At 44.2% G+C, this 17,559-nt stretch overlaps 1 protein-coding gene across 2 annotated transcripts; it reads right to left on the reverse strand.

Annotated features, from left to right (window-relative positions):
• Positions 1–1,557: 1,557 nt before the first annotated feature.
• Positions 1,558–8,607, reverse strand: LOC128781979 (phospholipase A2 inhibitor NAI-like). 2 transcript variants are annotated; one of them, XM_053932023.1, is made up of 6 exons: positions 8,511–8,607; positions 6,866–6,989; positions 5,708–5,824; positions 4,095–4,244; positions 3,812–3,952; positions 1,558–1,943 (listed from the first exon to the last, which is right to left on the reverse strand). In XM_053932023.1, the coding sequence occupies exons 1-6, from the start codon at positions 8,526–8,528 to the stop codon at positions 1,714–1,716; spliced, it is 780 nt and encodes a 259-aa protein (XP_053787998.1). In that variant the 5' UTR covers positions 8,529–8,607; the 3' UTR covers positions 1,558–1,713. The 2 variants fall into 2 exon arrangements, with proteins under 2 accessions (XP_053787998.1, XP_053787999.1); XM_053932024.1 differs by lacking the exon at positions 5,708–5,824.
• Positions 8,608–17,559: the final 8,952 nt, after the last annotated feature.

The raw sequence follows: 17,559 nt of genomic DNA on the forward strand, positions 1-17,559 counted from the left end.
ACGTGAGCGTGCAGGAGATGTGTTCAGGGATAATGTACTTGCACAGATAGAGAATTTTTTTAATTCCAGGATTTTATCAGATCTGGAAGAATGCTGAATGAGTGGGTCGCTGCAGTATCAGTGTATGGCTACACCATGAAGAGGGAGCTGTGTTCCTTCTCTAACATCCACATTGTAATTGTTCAGCCTCTGCAAATAATTAACTGAGTCTAACCAGACTCTTTTCCCTGCATTAAATCTGTATTATCAGTTCACTCCCTACCTCAAAAATTAATTTTTACTCTCAGACCCACACCCCTTTATTATAATAGATAACGTGACATTTTATCCCAAATAATTTGGTGGGAATTCTAGAAAGAAAGGTGTTCAGCCTGTTTGGGAAGAAGGGAAAGTCTGGGGAGACAAAAGCTGCAAGAACATTCAGCCCCTATGCTGCAAGTTATAAGCTAATCATGTATACATTCATGTATACACATGTAGGCGTAGTCATCTCAATACTGCCACGTGTTGTGGTCTGGTTTCAGCAGCCAAGGCTTTCCTAGCACTCAGCTAGGAGATAAAATTGCATTGCTTGATCCCTGGAACTCCGTGCCCAAAACGCGTGCTTGCCCTGTTGAGCTGGGGCTTTTAGGGGCAGACACAACCATGAACTTCGCTTAATAGTCCGCTCCAAACTGGGCCATTCATCTGGGAGCAGACACACAGGGAGAGGTTGAAGTTTGTTAACATGCCTCCACAGTATACCTCAGCATCTCCTAGTGCTCTCACCACTCCATCCTTTAGCTCACAGCCTGTACTAACTCCCAGGTATGGCAGTGCTGCCTGATGAGGTGTTTTTCTTCAGATGCATTTGTGTGATTCCAACCCATGAGGCAAGGGGTGGCTGGGGCAGAATAGCCAGGGGGTGGCAAATGGGAAGGCTATGGAAATGGGAAGGCTACACAAGCTGTGGGTGTAGTTCAGTCAACAGAAAGAAAATAAGCATTGAGCTGAAATTTCCCATTAGTTGGACTCCCAGCAGTCAGTCACCATGGAAAGTTACCTTAATTAAAAGTTCCCAACAAAAGCATTTATTCCAGATAATCATGAAACTTAAGACTAAACTGGAGAGCGTCTGGTAAGGCAACTTCTTGCCAGGTGCAGTTTGTTTACTGTAATGTCTTATACTCTGAAGCAAATACTATTTGTGACCCAGGGCCAGAAGTAGCCCTTTGAGCTGAGGGACTCCTCCTACTTAGACAAACAGGATACAAGGGCTGGAAAAAGGGGAAAGTGACATTTCTGCTTGAACCTCTCAGGGACTCATCTCCAGTCCTTTTCAGAGCCTGGAAAAGTGGCTTTGTAAGTTGCCACTTTTACTGAGATAGTGAATGTAGGCTCTAGGGCTGGCTTGAGAGCACCCACTTCCTTGTGAAGGGTTTGAAGACTTCACACAGTCTCATATGGTCTCAGTATGGACAAAGCACTGAGGGAATGCAACACAAAACCAACAACTGATTGAAGGTGAAATTGAACTGATGAAGGTTTAAATGAGATTAAATCAATGAGGAAACAAAAGAAGTGTAAGTGTTGTCTTTATTCTGTTAAAATATAAAAGAAGAGCTAATCTGAAAATAAAATCCCCATGCAGAAGAAGCTACAGCAAAAAGAACTAAGTTGCAAACCACTGCTGGGATTTGCTGTGGGTTTTTCTCAACCCAGCACTAGTGAGAGTCAGAAAAGTACCTTCTCCAGGATGAATCCTGATAGGACAGGAAGGAAAGTCTTGTGTGGAGCAGCAACCCCAGCACTGTACACCACACTGTACATAGCAGAAGCTGGTCTGCATTGGAACCGTTTCAGCTTTATGTCCATGATCCCCAGGCTGTTTTTTCCATCTCCTACCATACTGCATTCAGAAATGGTGGTGCAACCCTTCATGGCAGCTTTCAGAGACAGTCCACCTGTGCAGGGGAAATACAAGAAATACATGCCATATATCAGGGGATCCAATCCCCAACATTAATCCCGCCCTGGCCAGTGCAGTCCCCATTTCCAAGCTAAGAACTGCCCATTCATTACATCCGGTTGGTTCCAAACCCATCAGCACTGTCTGTTCCCATCCCCTGAACAAAGCTGAGGAAACAGCAAGGTCGTCTTGGTTGACTTGAAATATGAGTGATTTAAGGTTTTTCTTCTTTCTTTCTGCTAAATAAAGATGACTTTTAAAAATTCTAAGCATTTAAAGTTAAAAAGTGAAAATCTCCTAAGTAGTTATCTTTCTCCCATTTAAAGATTCTTCTGTCCAAACTTTGGCTTCCTAAAGAAACCAGGGCTGTGTAACAGTACGCCAGGTATTCATTGTCTCCTTCTCTCTCTGACTCTCTCATGACATTCAAACTGGATAACTTTCTCTCAGTCAGATTTGACGTGGAGTCGAGAAGTCTCAATGACAATACAGCCTGAGCCATTTATTAAGAGGAATTCATTCTTGAAGGCTTTATAGGATTTTAGTCAAATCAAGAGAGAAACCTACTGACAGGCCCACTGAAGCCTGAACTTGTCCTTTGCCACCACTGAAGCATTTATTTACAAGAGGAGACTTGAGCAGGTGCTTAGGGCCTAACTCCCCATTCTGATATTCTTGCTCCTGTTGCTTGCTTTTGCTGATGCTGTGCAGGTTATGGAGGTCTGGAATACTTTGTTGGACAATTTTATCTCAAATACAAATAACATGTAAAGGCACTTCATTAGTTCCTCACCTTCCTGTGCTCCCCTACACTGCTGCTTTCTCTGCACAGTTTATCACACTGCATGGGCCTTCTCCATTCACAGTGGCTGATCAATCAAGTTAAGACAAGCTGGGAGGATTTTGTATTTCAGTCATACACTGAATTAATTTTGCCACTCTATTTTCATTGCTGTGACTATGAAAATTCTTATTTTCCTTCATGTTGTCTCTGTGAAACATGATCTAATTCAGGGTTTGGACAGCACATTAATAAAGTCTATAGGAAGGACCTTCAGGCATCACAACATCACCTAGCAATATTATCAACTCAAAGAAACTTCATCCATAACCATATACAAGGTAATTGTTTTTCAGTCTGCTACTACAGCTAGTGTTGCTGCCTTTTATTTCCATGGGTTTTTTCCTGCCTGCTGGAGCACAGGTGTGCCATGACAGGTGGAAGTCTTTTACCTGCAGCAGGGGTGGAAAGGAGAGTGACCAGAAAAATTGCTGAAAAATTACTTTCCTCTCTCTAATTACAGGACCTGAGGTGGGGAAAAGATTTCTGATGGAGCTGTTCAAAGGCTGGACTTCAAGGCAGGTGACCTGTCCCCGGCTTTCCTCATGCAGAAGCACCACTGCCACAGTGTCTTGTCCCAAGTGACTGCTATTACCCAATGGGAAAGCAATGTTTCTGCAAAGCTCCATCTGAACCTCCACTGAGCTGGCAACTGGCTTAAATCCAGACTCACACTCATACATCCTAGCTAGGGCCAGCAGGTTCAGGGGTTTGGTCAAGTTTGTTACACGCTTGTGTGCCAGATTGCCCCCAGAAACCAGTTCCACTCTTGATCTCAGTTATGCCATGTTATGAAGAATTCCAGCAATTATCCATGCATGACTGGGAAGAAGGAAAGGAAAACAACGTCTGCCCTTTGATCAGCTTGAAGTTTTTAGTTTTCAGCTTTAAGTTCCTTGTATCTTCCTCTTTTTTTATTTCACACCTTTTGCCCATTTTTATCTCAGTACTGCTTTATCTTAGACTAGTTTCTCCCATTTTACCAAGAAGATGAAAAACAGCCCCAAATATTAGGCAGTTACCAGCATTCATTAACCCAGCAAGGTCAACACATTGGTCTTCAGATCCAGTGCAGTTTACAACTTCATTACCGCACTGAAAGGAGTCCACGCTGTAGCAGGCAGGACACTGGTATCCATTGGGCACATCATTATCTGGTGGCACTGGAATTAAAGACATGGGCTGTAGCTGGTTTCAGTATGGGAATGAAAAGAATAACACAGTTGATGGCTTAGCCTGGAAGGCCTCACCATGGGATGGATCAGACAGAGAGGGGATGGGCTGTAAGGAAAATAAATAGTTTACATGACACGGAGGTGGTCCGACAGTCATCGCCCGTGCAGCAAACCAAATGGCTCTTTGCTTTCACCTTCCCATAATTCACGGTGACAGGACCAAGGTGGCAGACATGGGATGGCAGGCAGGACTTGATGGATGAAGAGATGGCCATCCCCCCTGTTATGAAGCAGAAGGCAGTGCCAAGTCGATCAACACAAAGTAACTCCCTTCCCCTCCAGTTAGATCATGTACCAACTTCTAGGCAGCTGTCCCAGGGCCTAAGGGGGATCCCTGAGCCCCCCGAGAAGCATCACCAGTGAGCCAGGACACTGCAGAGATTATGGTGTGGCACATGCCTCTGACCCATAGCACAGGCTTGCTCAGCTTGTGTAAATTCTGCAGAGTGCACAGTCCATCACAGCCACAAGCATCCTGACTCTGGCAAGTCTGGTCTACCCCATCAGTCAAGCCCAGAAGGTGTAAAAGGGAGCAGAACAGCTAAATTGAGTCTGCTGAAGTGCTTGAAGGACGAAGGGTGGGTGCAGCAGCAGCAGAAGGCAGGCACTGGAGCTGCCAGCACCAAAGCTGCTGGGATATGAGCCAGACTTCAGTTTAAAAGGTATCACATCACTAAGGCTGGGCAATGACTAAGGCCATGCCTCTAACACAACTGAGTGTCCAGCTGTGTCAGGGCTCAGCACTAGCTTTGATTTATCAGCCACAGGGACATGGTTACTGATTGACAACATTTCCTCTGAGGACAATCTGAAAGAGTTGGGGTTGTTCAGCCTGGAGAAGGGCAGGCTTCTCTAGTGACCTCATAGCAACTTCCAGTGCCTAAAGGAGCTACAAGAGAGCTGGAGAGAGGCTTTTGACAAGGACATGAACTAATAGGGCAAGAGGGAATGGTTTCAGACTGAAAGTGGATAGATTAAGATTAGATATTAAGAAGAAATTCTTGACAGTGAGGGTGGTAAGACACTGGAACAAATTGCCTGGGGAAGCTGTGGATGTCTCCCATCTCTGGCAGTGTTCAAGACCAGGTTGGATGGGGTTGGATGGGGCTCTAAGCAACCTGGTCTAGTGGAAGGTCTCCCTGCCCAGGGCAGGGGGTTTGAAACGAGATGATCTTCAGTATTTCTTCCAACCTAAACTGATTGATGATGATGATGGTTACAATGATAAGGTGATAGCTCATCCCTGGTGGCACTGCATGATTGCATCGTGTCCCCATCCCTGCTTAAGGAGGGGCAAGCTTCTCTCTCCACACATCACCGATGCATCCCTAGTGCTAGGTGTCAGCACCTTAGTGTAAGTCATGGTTCAGTCTCTCAACTTCCTGACTCAACTACTCACCTTCACCAGAATTAAACACCAGTGCCTCCTGCCACTCTGAGGTTTTGGTCCTTCCCTCCACAACTAAGAACCAAACCCTCCCAGCAGAAAACTGCTTCTTGAGATAGAAAAGTAAAGAGCTTTCCCTATCCCAGACTGTCCTGATCTCTGGGTCATCTCTCAGTAGAAGGAAAATTAACAGGTTATCCAAGGATGGACCATACCACCAGTGACAGAAGTGGGGAGAGAGACAAGTCTCCACCAGCCCCACTCTGAAAGCCACACTGGCTTAGAGGATGTCTCACCTATTAGGACTTCATGCAGAATAATGCCACAAGTGTCTTCACCACCAGTGCACGTTTTCATGGGGCCAGAGCAGCTTTTTCCCATGCTGTGACATACCTCACACTGGAGGCAGGTCCCTGGGGAAAGGAGGACACATTCCTGAGCAGCAGTCATAAGGGATCTCACTTCCTCTTTCACTGACATTTGATTTCAGCACTGATCAGCACTTTTCACATTTCTCTTTCCTTCTATTTCATTGCGCAATCTATGTTGGGCTTTTCCAGAGCTGCTGATGACAGCAGCCCTACAAAATCCCTTCATCCTGGCAGACAGTCAGGTGTCCCTGGATTCACAGACACCAAATTCTCTCTTTGTAGAGAATAAGGGCACCTGAGTGTCTGGGGAACAAGAGCTGCCAGCAGGTACTGGCTATACTCTGTACAAACTGCAGCCTTTCTCTGTAAGCATTATCTCTTTGTATATCTCTTTGTAGGCATTAGGGGAAACCACTTCACCAAATACCTGCTGGAACACTTTAAGCAGACCAGAATATCAGATACTCATCAGGAAACACTTAGAAAGGAATAGCATGTATTTCAACAGAGAGCAAACAGGATCTCTTCCATGACACACACCCACAAAAGTCCAGCATGTAGATTAACAGGTCCAGGGCATGTGTCACTTCCCTAAACCCAGGTGCCAACTAAGGCACCTTGCAGCAGCCATGGCATCTGCTGTGACCCAATACCTCCAAGACAGCTGTGCTTTTCTGGAGCAGAGCTGAAGGACAGCTGAGATGACATTATGTCCAAAATGTCACACAGCCCTGGACATGAGTAAAATAAATGAGCCTGGAGATCAATTCAGCTTACCATAGGTCTGGCTGCCTCAGGGTAACTTGAGTCACTCTGATGGTTATCCTGGCTATATCACCAGTGAGCACTACAGAAAATCAGACTGCGAGCTCACGATGTAAATGCCAACACCCTCATCTGCACTTTGGCTCATAGGACCAAAGATCCTCCAAGACCGGTCACCCTCACCCCTCTGCAGTGCAAATCCCCCAAAATGAGGGGAGTTCATGGCTCAGATGGCAGCAATTGACTCACACATGAAGTACTCAATTCCCAGACCTCTTTCATGTCTCACAACCCCACAGGTCCCAGTAAAAAACTCACCTGGGTCCAGGAAAGCCAGGAGGAAGCTGAGTCCAAGAGATACTCTCATGCTGATGGGACGTAAGCCCAGGGAGCTGCCAAGCCTTGCCCAACAAAGCACTGTGTACCACAAGGGCTTTATAAACTGGATGGAAAGGGAGTGTTTTAGGGAAGTAAAACAAGTGTTTTAGGGAAGTTGGACAAGTTTTTTGAACAATATATATACTGCTGAGCACTAACACCAGTGTTTGCTTTTTCTTTTAAAGCACAGGTTTTGCCTTTTTCTTCGCATGAGTGATGCTGTTTGGTTTTCCCCTGTTTAGAGTGTGCATCTTGTGGGGTAAGACTGGCTTTCCTGGTGATACCAGGTATGCCTCTGGTAAACCCTTTGAACAATATTCAGCCTCCACCATCCATATGGATGACGGAGAGGAAAACATTTGAAAAGCCCTGGTGTGGTCTCACTGTTAGGCTCAAAGAAACAAAGTATAGCAAGGAGCAGCCAGGAAATTCCTCTGTGGTTGAGTTTTTGATGGCTCATTTCCCATTTTGTCATTCCCATCATAGAGTCAGGAGCTCTCATGCCCAGAGTACAGTGGGAAAGCAGCAGTGCCAAAGCAGTGAGCTTCCTCTCCAAGCTAGAGTGCAGCTTCAGTTTGCAAAGTGACTGCCAAAGCACAGCTTGGAGCAGGCTTAGTCAAGAGTTCTCGGGGTTGAATACGTCAGAGCAGCAAAGCCAGTACTCCAGGGTTTGGGTTTTGATACAAAACACTTGGCAGTTGATAAGGAAGTCTTCTATCATCCTTCTGGGCTTTAAATTAAACCAAGTCAGCATAGAGAAAGCATCGATGTGGTTGCAAGACAGCCTGGTCACAGATTAGGTAAGGTTATAGCAGTTTTCCATGCCCTGGCATCTCATGATGAGCTAATGACAAGTGGCAGTGACCAACTTGCCATTGGCACACAGGTTCCCTGCCTCATGTGCAGGTTTTATCGGGATGTGCTGCCTCATTAAAACCATACCCTACTCTGAAGATATCCTCTTGTCCTGCACCATATTGGACATAGACCCTCCAGGACTTTTTGAATTGACAGACAGGAAGAATTGAAGTGCCCTCATGCCCCCTTCCCATTTGAGATTAACCTCTTCAAGGGACAGGTGTCTTTTGACATTTCCCAATATATTGAGTAGTCCAGTGGGGCCACTTCTTAGCTAAGCCCACAGTGCTATAAGAATGGGAATCACACTAGATAAGAGCCTTGGTCCCCCTTTGTCCATGAAGCTGATATCACATTGAAGCCAGGGAGAATTATATCCTCACCCTGAAATTCTTTTTCAGCTCAGAAATGGTCTCATGCAGAAGTAGATATATTAAAATGAAATCAAAGTCCTGACTGCAGCCTGTTTAAAATTAATTTCTTATTGGTCTTAAACCACACAAACAATAAAGTCATGGCCCCAGGCAGGCAGGGGTACCTAGACTGGGGTGATTCTGCCATTTGACTAAATATGGGACTGCAGATACAGATAGGAAGATGAGAAGATGTAACTGTCTCTGGTGATTTTAATTTCATGCCCTTTCATTTAACATGATTAGTGAAGTGCTTGGGGGCTTTCCCTGAACAACAGGACCACACTAGTCTCACTGAATCATATAGAACTCACCTGTTTCCTACCTCTCATGGAGGGAGAGTGTGAAGCTGCAGCCTTTTCATCTGCTGTTTTAGAGATAAAACCAAGCACAGCAAGGAGAAGGCACAATCTGCAGCAATAAGAGACCTGGAAAATAAGACTTATTAGAGAAAGTGAAAGCAAGAAAAGTACTCAGGGGATACCCAGTCACATCATATAGGTCTACAGAAAAACAGGGCTGGATAGGAAAAACTATCATGAGGGGTTTACTTTAGGTATTGGGGGAATTTTCAAATAGTAACAATAGTGAAGTTTTGCCTGGGAAGGTATGGATCCTCCATCCTGGGTGGCTTGGAAAAACAGATTAGACCAGTATTTGTTAGGGGATTGTATAAGTTGATAGGATCATGTTCCAGGAATGCGAGATGGATTAGATGCTCTCTCTCAAGATTTCTCCTAAATTGGTTCTATATTTTAATTTCATGGTGTGCATGAAGTGCCTGTCTTCTGCAGCATGTCCATGTTTCATGCTGCATCCTTCAGGAGAGAAGGATGATAACACAGTAGTCACACTCTTCAGGGAGGCAAGACAGAGACTGGGGACGTCAGAGAAATCTGTGAGACAAGAAAAGTTAAAAATCCAACCCTGAAAATACCACTGGTAGGAAGGGGAGATGAAAAGGGATAAAATGAAAAGGAAGATCATTCTATGATCGGCAGAAGAAAGACATCCATCTAGATGTATGGCTGACATAGATGCTAGAGCATCTAAAAAAATATATGTGAATTTGTCCTGGAGAGTTGTAGCAGAAAATTCCAGTGGGTTTCACAGAATCAGAGAATTGTTTAGGTTGGAAAAGATCTTTAAGAACATTGAATCCAGCCATCGACCCAATAGTGTCAAACCTACCAATAAACCATGTTCCTAAATGAAATATCTACATATCTTTTAAAGACCTCCAGGGATGGTGACAACACAGCTTCCCTGTGCAGCCTCTCCCAGTGCTTGGCCACCCTTTCTTTGAAGAAATTTTCTTAATGTCCAATATAAATCTCTCATGGCACAACCTAATGCTATTTTCTCTCATTCTAAGAGCTCAAACATAAAGGTATGTCTTCAAAGCATGAAAATAATATATCAGATGTACATCACAGCTGAAGAACACAGGTCAGAAAGCTTTGGGAAAAAAAAAAAAGTGACAAAAGTGTGACAAAGAAAGTAAAGGTTAGAAAGAACTGAGGTGTACAGTTCCTGTAGGAGATACTGGAGGAAAGCCTTGCACAGTCCTAACTGGTGTTCAAAGGGAGGATTCCTAAGGGAGAATTACAATGTTGGCTTTATAAAAGAAGAAGCAAGGTCAGAGCTAAGGATAAACCCTCTGATGGAAAGATCAGCTGGGGCCAAGAGAAGCACCCTTTTCCTGTGATGAAACACTTGAGAAGGAACCAGAAGTACAGGATGCGCCTGGGTGAAGGGTGAATCCAGCAGAGCCCTAGAACCAGGCAAGCACACAGTGGCTGCCAGCCCTTGTCCCTCACAGTCACTGCAGCACTGTGACAAGGGATCCCCTCCCAGCAGCCCAAAGCCAGCAAAGCCCTTTTCTGCAACAGCAGACAAATTGATGGGCAGGATGAAGCCCTGTACACAAGGCTGGGGTACTCAGCTGCATCCAAAGAGTCACCCAGAGTACTGGCAGCCACAGCAGGGATATCACCCCTTGCCCACATTACCAGGACATAGATCCTGAAAAAGGCTAGAGGGACTGTCACTATAGCCATTTTTAACTACAATGTGTCTCCTTTTCTCCTTCTCTTTGGAAGACAGTCCTAATTCCCCAGCCTCACTGGGCTAACATTTGGGCTATGCTAACATGGGGCTGTCTGTGATTTCAGGACTTTGTACATCTCAAACAGCTCTAATACATCCAGTGAAAGAATATGCCTAAGTAATACCTTCAGTAAAAGAGCAGTGTTCCAAAAGCCCAGGCACAGGTTCTGTGGGAGCAGTAGAGCAAGTGTCTCCTTACCTCCACTTAACCATGATGCAAGAAGACAGAACCACAATGTATTATGACATTTCAACAGAGAAGTCATCCAGCCAAAAAAAAAAAAAAAAAAAAGCTATAGAAGACTCAAATCCACCCATTTTCTGAGGTGATTCCTAGTTCTCCAGAACAGAGACTGGCAAAAACTACCAGTCTGGTTAACCAGGCAAGGAAACATAACACAGCAACTCTAACCACTCCATGCAAGAGTTAGTGCATCTGTCCCAATAGGGTGAGAGCAGCAGGAGTCTCACCATGTGCTTGCTGACTACAGGCTGAGGGAGTTTTCACAGAATCACAAAATGGTTTGGGTTGAAAGGGGCCTTAAGGATCATGTAGTTCCAAGCCCATCTCACCTTCCACTGGACCAGGTCAATTTGACAGTCATTTGTCTTAGCTGTGATTGCACAAATAAATAAACGAGCCAAGGGGTAGGTCAGTGTAAATCTAATTGCCACTCCTGATATGGAGCTTCCCAAGGGACCCCTCAGCTGTGCTCCCCCCAGAACTTCACCAAATAACTCTAGGCCAGAAAGGAGGGAATTTTATTGCCTCTCCCCACATACTGCTGATGTGCGGTCAGTGCTTGAAACAGGACCTGGGGAGGGAAGGCTGGAGGCACCCAGATGCTTCAAGGGAGCAAAGTCACACCCATGGCTCCATGGGAGTCAGAGAACCAAGAGTTTGTCAGCAAGGAAATTACTGTGTGCCTGGAAGAGCAGCATTCCTGTAATAGTGTGCCAATTTTCACGTGTTACTTTCCCATGCAGATTTTACATGGCATGGTGCCAATGCCAGGTCCCAGGTGGCTGCACTGAGCCCTCTCCTTGCACTTCTCCCCAGACAGGGGCTCCTTCTGTCTTCCAGCCAGCACTGGATCTGTCTTTCTTAAAAATACCCTTCAGGGTTCACTTTCCAGCCAGCCAGGTCAGTCCTTTAAGGTGAGAGCTCCTGTTGGCAAAGAATATGTGAACCAGGTAAGAGAAGTTGAAGACTAGAAATAATATGAATGTCATAACATAAAACTGCTGCTTTAATGCTTTCTTCTGTGGCTAAAAAATATGGTAGTTAACATGTTATTGCACCTGTGCAGCAACACTCCTGAGAAAATACACAGAATCAAATTGCTGAATACTATCAAATCATGAAACTTCCTCTTTCAAGAGATAAAGACATTTAAAGGAGTGCAAAGGATATTTTATTTTACCTTTGACACTATGCCATTTATGCCACTAACACTGATGAATTGTTGGCACCCTGGCCAGTAGTTACCTTTTCAGATGGAATAATTGCCAGGGAATGCAGCTGCTTTTCAAATATCCTGAAGGAAGATAAATTTGCACGCACTTTAGTGTGTTCAGTGAACTCCCTGTTCCAGCATGAGTCATCAGCAATGTCGTCTTTGAGCATTCAAAAAAAAAAGCACCTGCTTAATCCATTGGTGGATGATGTAGAAAGTACATCCTTATTAGATATTCACACCTCTTGTCAGACATTCAGATTTCAACCTCCTCTTTGGTGAACTTCTCCAATGTGCAACTTTACCAGCAGCAGAGCTCATTCACTGAGAGTGTTCCAGGCTGGCAGCCTGAGAGTGTTCCAGGAGGCAGACCAGTTTACCAGTTTTAACTGGTACATCAAGCCAAATTTAATGCTGCATGGCATGGTATCAAAAAACCCAATGAATACATAAGATGAACTCTTTTAATACAATATTAATATCCACACATTATTGTTCATGGCAGTGGTTAGGAATCTCAAAATAGAAAGTCAGTGTTTCAGGAATCATGTCTAAGTGGGCTTTCAAGTAACCTGGATCTGCTCTTGTCCCTTGAAAAAGTGGCCTGACCCCAAGACCCTGGCAACTTGATTTAGTGTGTTTAGATGGCTTTGTTTTTTCTTGCTTTCTGCACAAAAAGTCTCCCATATAGCTGGAAATGATGAAGAAGGTCCCAGGTCCTGGGAAGGCAACGGACAAGTCTTCTACCTCCCACTGGAATTTGTGAAGGAATTAGTGAAAACAATGGGAACCTATAAAGTTCTTTTAAAAGCCCAATTTTGTGGGGGGAAAAAAGGAGCCAGCCAAAGACAACCTGGTGATAAGGCATTGAAAGACTGTAGGTGCTAAGCTGATCTGGGGGATTTTGGAGAACAAAGATCAATTCAGCCACTCATCTACTCCTTCTCTCTTGCTATCCACTGCAGTAGAGCAGTGCAAATGCATCTGCACAGGTCTGGCATGGAAAGCCTCCTTAAAACAGACTACATACTTGGAAACAGGAAATGTGAATTGGCAAAGGCATTAATTTTTGCCCTGGATTGCATTTTTTTCTGAAAAATATCACTCTGTCAGTTTTCCACCCTCTCTTTGTTTTCAGTCAGTTACTAACCAAGTCCCACCGACAGGAAAAAAAATTTTATCATGAAAAGCAGAAATCACAGGTGAGCAAGACGTGCCTTGGAAATGGACAGATGCAGCCAAATCAAGAAAAAAAAAAAGTAAATTTTTACCACTAGGCTTGCGATAAAAGGCTATGGTGTGGCTACAAACTCTCCACATGGTGCAAAAGGCATTTCTTTGAACCTTTACACAGATGCAGATTGTCTGTTTACACTGGAGATCTTTGAAGTGTGAAGATCCAGACAACTTCATTTACCACTTTTTCTTAAGCTGAAGTAATCTGGAACTGACTGAACCCTCCTTACAACATCTGGCATTCCATCTCTCAGTAGTGTGATGTTACTCCATCAATGCCATCCTTTTCTGTTGCAGGATTTTTCCTGAGTGTGCACACATCATCCCCAGTGAGCCCAGGTGTTATGTGCTTTTCAGCGTCAGTTTCTATCTCCTCTTTCCAGGCCTTTAGTGTGAAGCATAACACATTGCATAAGGACAAACCTGGAAACCCATGCCCTGCAGCACATGGAGACATGACCCCAGCTTTCCGAATGATGCTCATCTTTCCCATCCCTTTCCAGTCCAACATTATTCATTGGGTGATAAGCATCATAAAACAAAGGTATTCCCAAATGAGTGTGACAGATAGTGTTAAGAAGATCATGTTTGCTGAAAGTCTGCATTGGTCTGGGCATTTTTTAATCATCAGTCACTTTCAGAAAGCAAAATCTGTCATTGGATTTGTCTGATTGTTCTTTTATTCTCTCACACATTCACAAGGAAATGCATCCATTGCTCAAGGCAAGGCAGGCCTCCAGACAAAACAACTCTTTGACAAGTTGTAGTAGTGTGGATGTTTCAAACTGAAAGAGAGTAGGTTTAGATAAGATATTACAAAAAAAAAAAAAAAAATCTTTACTGTGAGGGTGGTGAGGCACTGGAACAGGTTGTCCAGAGAATCTGTGGAAGCCCATGCCTGCAAGAATTCAGGACTAGACTGGATGAAGTTCTGAGCAACCTCTAAGGTCTCTTCAACCTAAACCATTCTGAGATTCTTTGTTCAAATATTACAGCAAACATCAGATAAATATCCAGAAACACCAAACAGTGAATTACAGGGGTAGAGATCCAAGCAAAACTCCAGAGCATTCAGCACAGAGGTGCCTGGCACCTGGCTCTTCCAGCACCAGCTGGAAGAGCTTGTGACACAGCACCATGTGGAGACATGGGTTCAGGTCCCAGGAGCAGGCTGGGTATGGGGTGCCATGCTGGCCTCCAAGATCCAGAGCAAAAGGAGCTGTCCAGTGTGAAATAGAGGTGCTCACACAGCTACCTCCCACCTGGTTTCACCAGTGATGGCAGAGCTCTGAAACCAGTGTCAGATGCTGTTGGCCCGTGTCCAGAGCTGTGTATGCCACAAGACAAATGACCTTGATATTGCACAGGTTGGAACGAAGAAGGTAGAAAGCGCCAAGTCACCTGAATGGCCTTGCAAGGGATAATCAAATTTTCCATGACTTGTGCCTCGAAACCTGTGATCAGTTTTAGGCCTCACATTACAAGAAAGACACTGAAGTGCTAGAGCATTTCCAGAGAAGGGAGCAGAGAAGGGCAGGGTCTGGAGCTCAAGTTGGACGAGGAGCAGCTGAGGGAGCTGGGGTTGTTTAGTAGTCTGGAGACAAGGGGGCTCAGGGGGGACCTTCTCCCTCTCTACAACTCCCTGACAGGAGGGTGTTGCCAGGTGGGGTCAATCTCTTCTCCCAAACAACCAGTGACAGGACAAGGAGAAATTGCCTCAAGTCATGTCAGGAGGGGTTTAGATTAGATACAGGGAAAAGTTTTTCCGCTGAAAAGCATTGTAAAGCCCTGAAACAGGCTGCCCAGGGAAATGGTGGAGTCATACCACAGGCGTTCAAAAAACATGTGTATGTGGCACCTGAGGGCATGGTTTGGTGATGAATGTGTGGTGGTGGTGGGTTGAAAGTTGGAATTATGATCCCAAAAGCATATGGACCAGGATTTCTCACTCACTAACAAACAGCATGGTTGTGGGGATAAAAAACATTCTGGCAAGGAGCTCTCTCCAGGATAATGTAAGATAATGAATACATTTTCACAGATAGGCCTTCATTCTGCAAAACCAACCAAAAAGTCACTGGTTTCAGCAAGTCAGGAGATCAGGCTACAGATACCCTGGCTATATGAAATTAAAATTTTACAACAGGAATATCCCCAATAAAAAGTTTCTTAACTTATCAGTGACATATATGCAAACAAAATCCCCCCCAAATGTGGTCTGTAATCAGTCTGCCCTGTTACTTCAAGCCTGGCATGTTACAAATATAGCTGATAGGGATGATATACTGACAAATGGCTGGTGTTCTGTGTGTCTTTTAGGCCTCAAGCAATCATCTGGGAAACCACAAGATTTTAATGAGCCTGCCCCAGAGACATTAGGTTTTATGGAAACAGATTAAAAGAATTTTACATAACAACGTAATCATGTAATGAGAATTTTTTTTAATGCCATATAGATAAGACATGGGAAATTCCAACCCCAGTGATATGAAATGTATGGAAATGATAATCAGGTGGATATAGAATGAAAATGAAAACAAATGTGAAAGAAGAAAGGCAGATATTTAAATCAGGGATTATAAGATTATTAAAAGACTAGGGCAGTTGCATATAAGAGAAAAATCCCTAATGTAATATTTTTCAAGAAAGTTTTTGTCATCTTTATTTTTTAACTTTTGCATGAGCATAGAGGGAAAGGTTAAGGAGTACAGCTTGGTTCCAGATCTCTGTATGGTCTTAAGGAGGACTTGAAAACGTCTGTATCTCAATATGAGGAACGCCAAAACTACATTCACTGGTTCATGGAAAACCTCATTATGAGAGCCATCTCACTCTAGATTCCAGGGCAAAAAAGGTTGCAAACACAGATGAAAATGAAGGTGAACCTGGGCTTTGAGAAAGACACACTCTTCTTACCACATATCCCAAGACCATAGAAATAAATGAAGCATAGAGTGCACACCCCACCACTGGGATCTGGACTTCTAAATCCTGTAAGTTTTGGAAGATCAGTTTTGAGGCACCAAACTGTGCCTGTTGAAGACAGGATGGGACCCCAAGCAGAGTCACTGACGTAGTGCTCAAATCTGCCAAATGCTGCCTTCGAAAGGCCATGTGAAGCCGCTCCTAGGGGTCTGCTGCAGCTCCTGTGTCAGGCCTGACACCCACACTGGGATTTTTCACATACTGTGGAGCATTTCAAATGCTGCCTAAATGCATTTGGTTGCCCAAACTGCAGTCTTAGCCTGCAAGTTCAATCCCACCTGAGGAGGTGAGGTATTGCATTACCCTTACAATTTTCCACATATCAGATGATCCAAAGCTATAAAACCCACAGATTCATGAGACACTCTGATAGTGCTTTGCATGACACAATCCCTAGGGAAATTTAACTGCAACAGATCCAGTTATGCTAGCACTGTGTGTATGCATAGAAAGGGGCAACACCCAGGTCCTAAATCCCTCAGTGAAGAGACCTAAACTCGGGTTTAGTGGTGTTGCATTCCCCCGCCTTTTCCAGGCTGTGCTGCAGCTGCGAAATGCTCACTAGGCCTTGGCCTTGGCAAACAGCAGCTGGGCTCAGCTCTTCTTGAGCTTATTAGAAACAGACTGCTCCCAGGCACTGCTGCAGTCTAACAAGCTACTGTTTTCTTTATGAACAGCCTTGGAAATTATATTTCTTCCTGAATAGCAGAAGCATCCCTGTTCTCACACTTTCAAAGAAAGTGCCGACCTGAACTGTGGCTGGGATGAAACATTCTTATGACTAAAGCCCACTGTCTTGTGACCCTACAAGAAATGGTCCAAAAAGAGACCCCTGGAGCTCCCCTGAGCCCTATCAGTCTGTGACCAGCAATCTCCCTCTGAGTGGAACCTCTCAGAGCCAGCCAACTCTCATGTTTGCTGTACTCAGAGAATTGCTGGATGACAATGAATCCTAGGCCAACAGCCCTAAGCCTCGGGGCCCAACCCTTGGACCACTGGGGAGGTGCAAAGGCATCCAAAGTGAATATTTCCCTACCTTAAAGGGGAATCTTTCACAAGTACCTTCCTTGCACTGACTCTTTGCCTCTGTGCATGCACATGTGCATATGCTACAGCAAATCTGGAAGAAATGCTCCTTTCTTAGATGTTTAAGTATCTTAGATATCTAAGTTAGGCCTCTAAGTAAGGTAAAGTCATAAGTTATAAGCTAAGTTAAATGCTGCTAAGTGTTTTTTCTTTTGCTAAAATGCTAAATTTAACTTCGAAGTTATAAGTTAGGTTATACCTTGTTAAGAGTTATTCCTCTGTTAAATTGTTATGGTTAAATTATAGGATAAGTTTAAGGTATAAATTAATGTTAAGTTATAAGTTAAGCCTAAGTACTGTTGAGTGCTGTTAAGATTTTAGGCCATATTCCTTTTTATCCTTGCCCTCGCTCTCCTTTTGTCTCACACACACACACATAGTTCTTGGCTCATTTCTGTTTTGATTGGCTGGATTTCTGATTCTTTAAGTGATTTCAAACATTCATGTGTAACAACAAGTGAGCTAAGTGAGTTCCTTGTGGTCTCTTGGA

Source organism: Vidua chalybeata, chromosome Z, assembly GCF_026979565.1.
Source record: "Vidua chalybeata isolate OUT-0048 chromosome Z, bVidCha1 merged haplotype, whole genome shotgun sequence".
NCBI classification, from domain to species: Eukaryota; Metazoa; Chordata; class Aves; order Passeriformes; family Viduidae; genus Vidua; species Vidua chalybeata.

Excerpts from the sequence above, each read along its gene's own strand:
- LOC128781979 (XM_053932023.1), bottom strand. Across the intron at positions 4,245-5,707 it reads TCTGCATGAAGTCCTAATAG|GGGGGATGGCCATCTCTTCA; the intron begins GTGAGACATCCT and ends GCTTCATAACAG. Across the intron at positions 1,944-3,811 it reads TGCTGGGTTAATGAATGCTG|GTGGACTGTCTCTGAAAGCT; the intron begins GTAACTGCCTAA and ends TCCCCTGCACAG.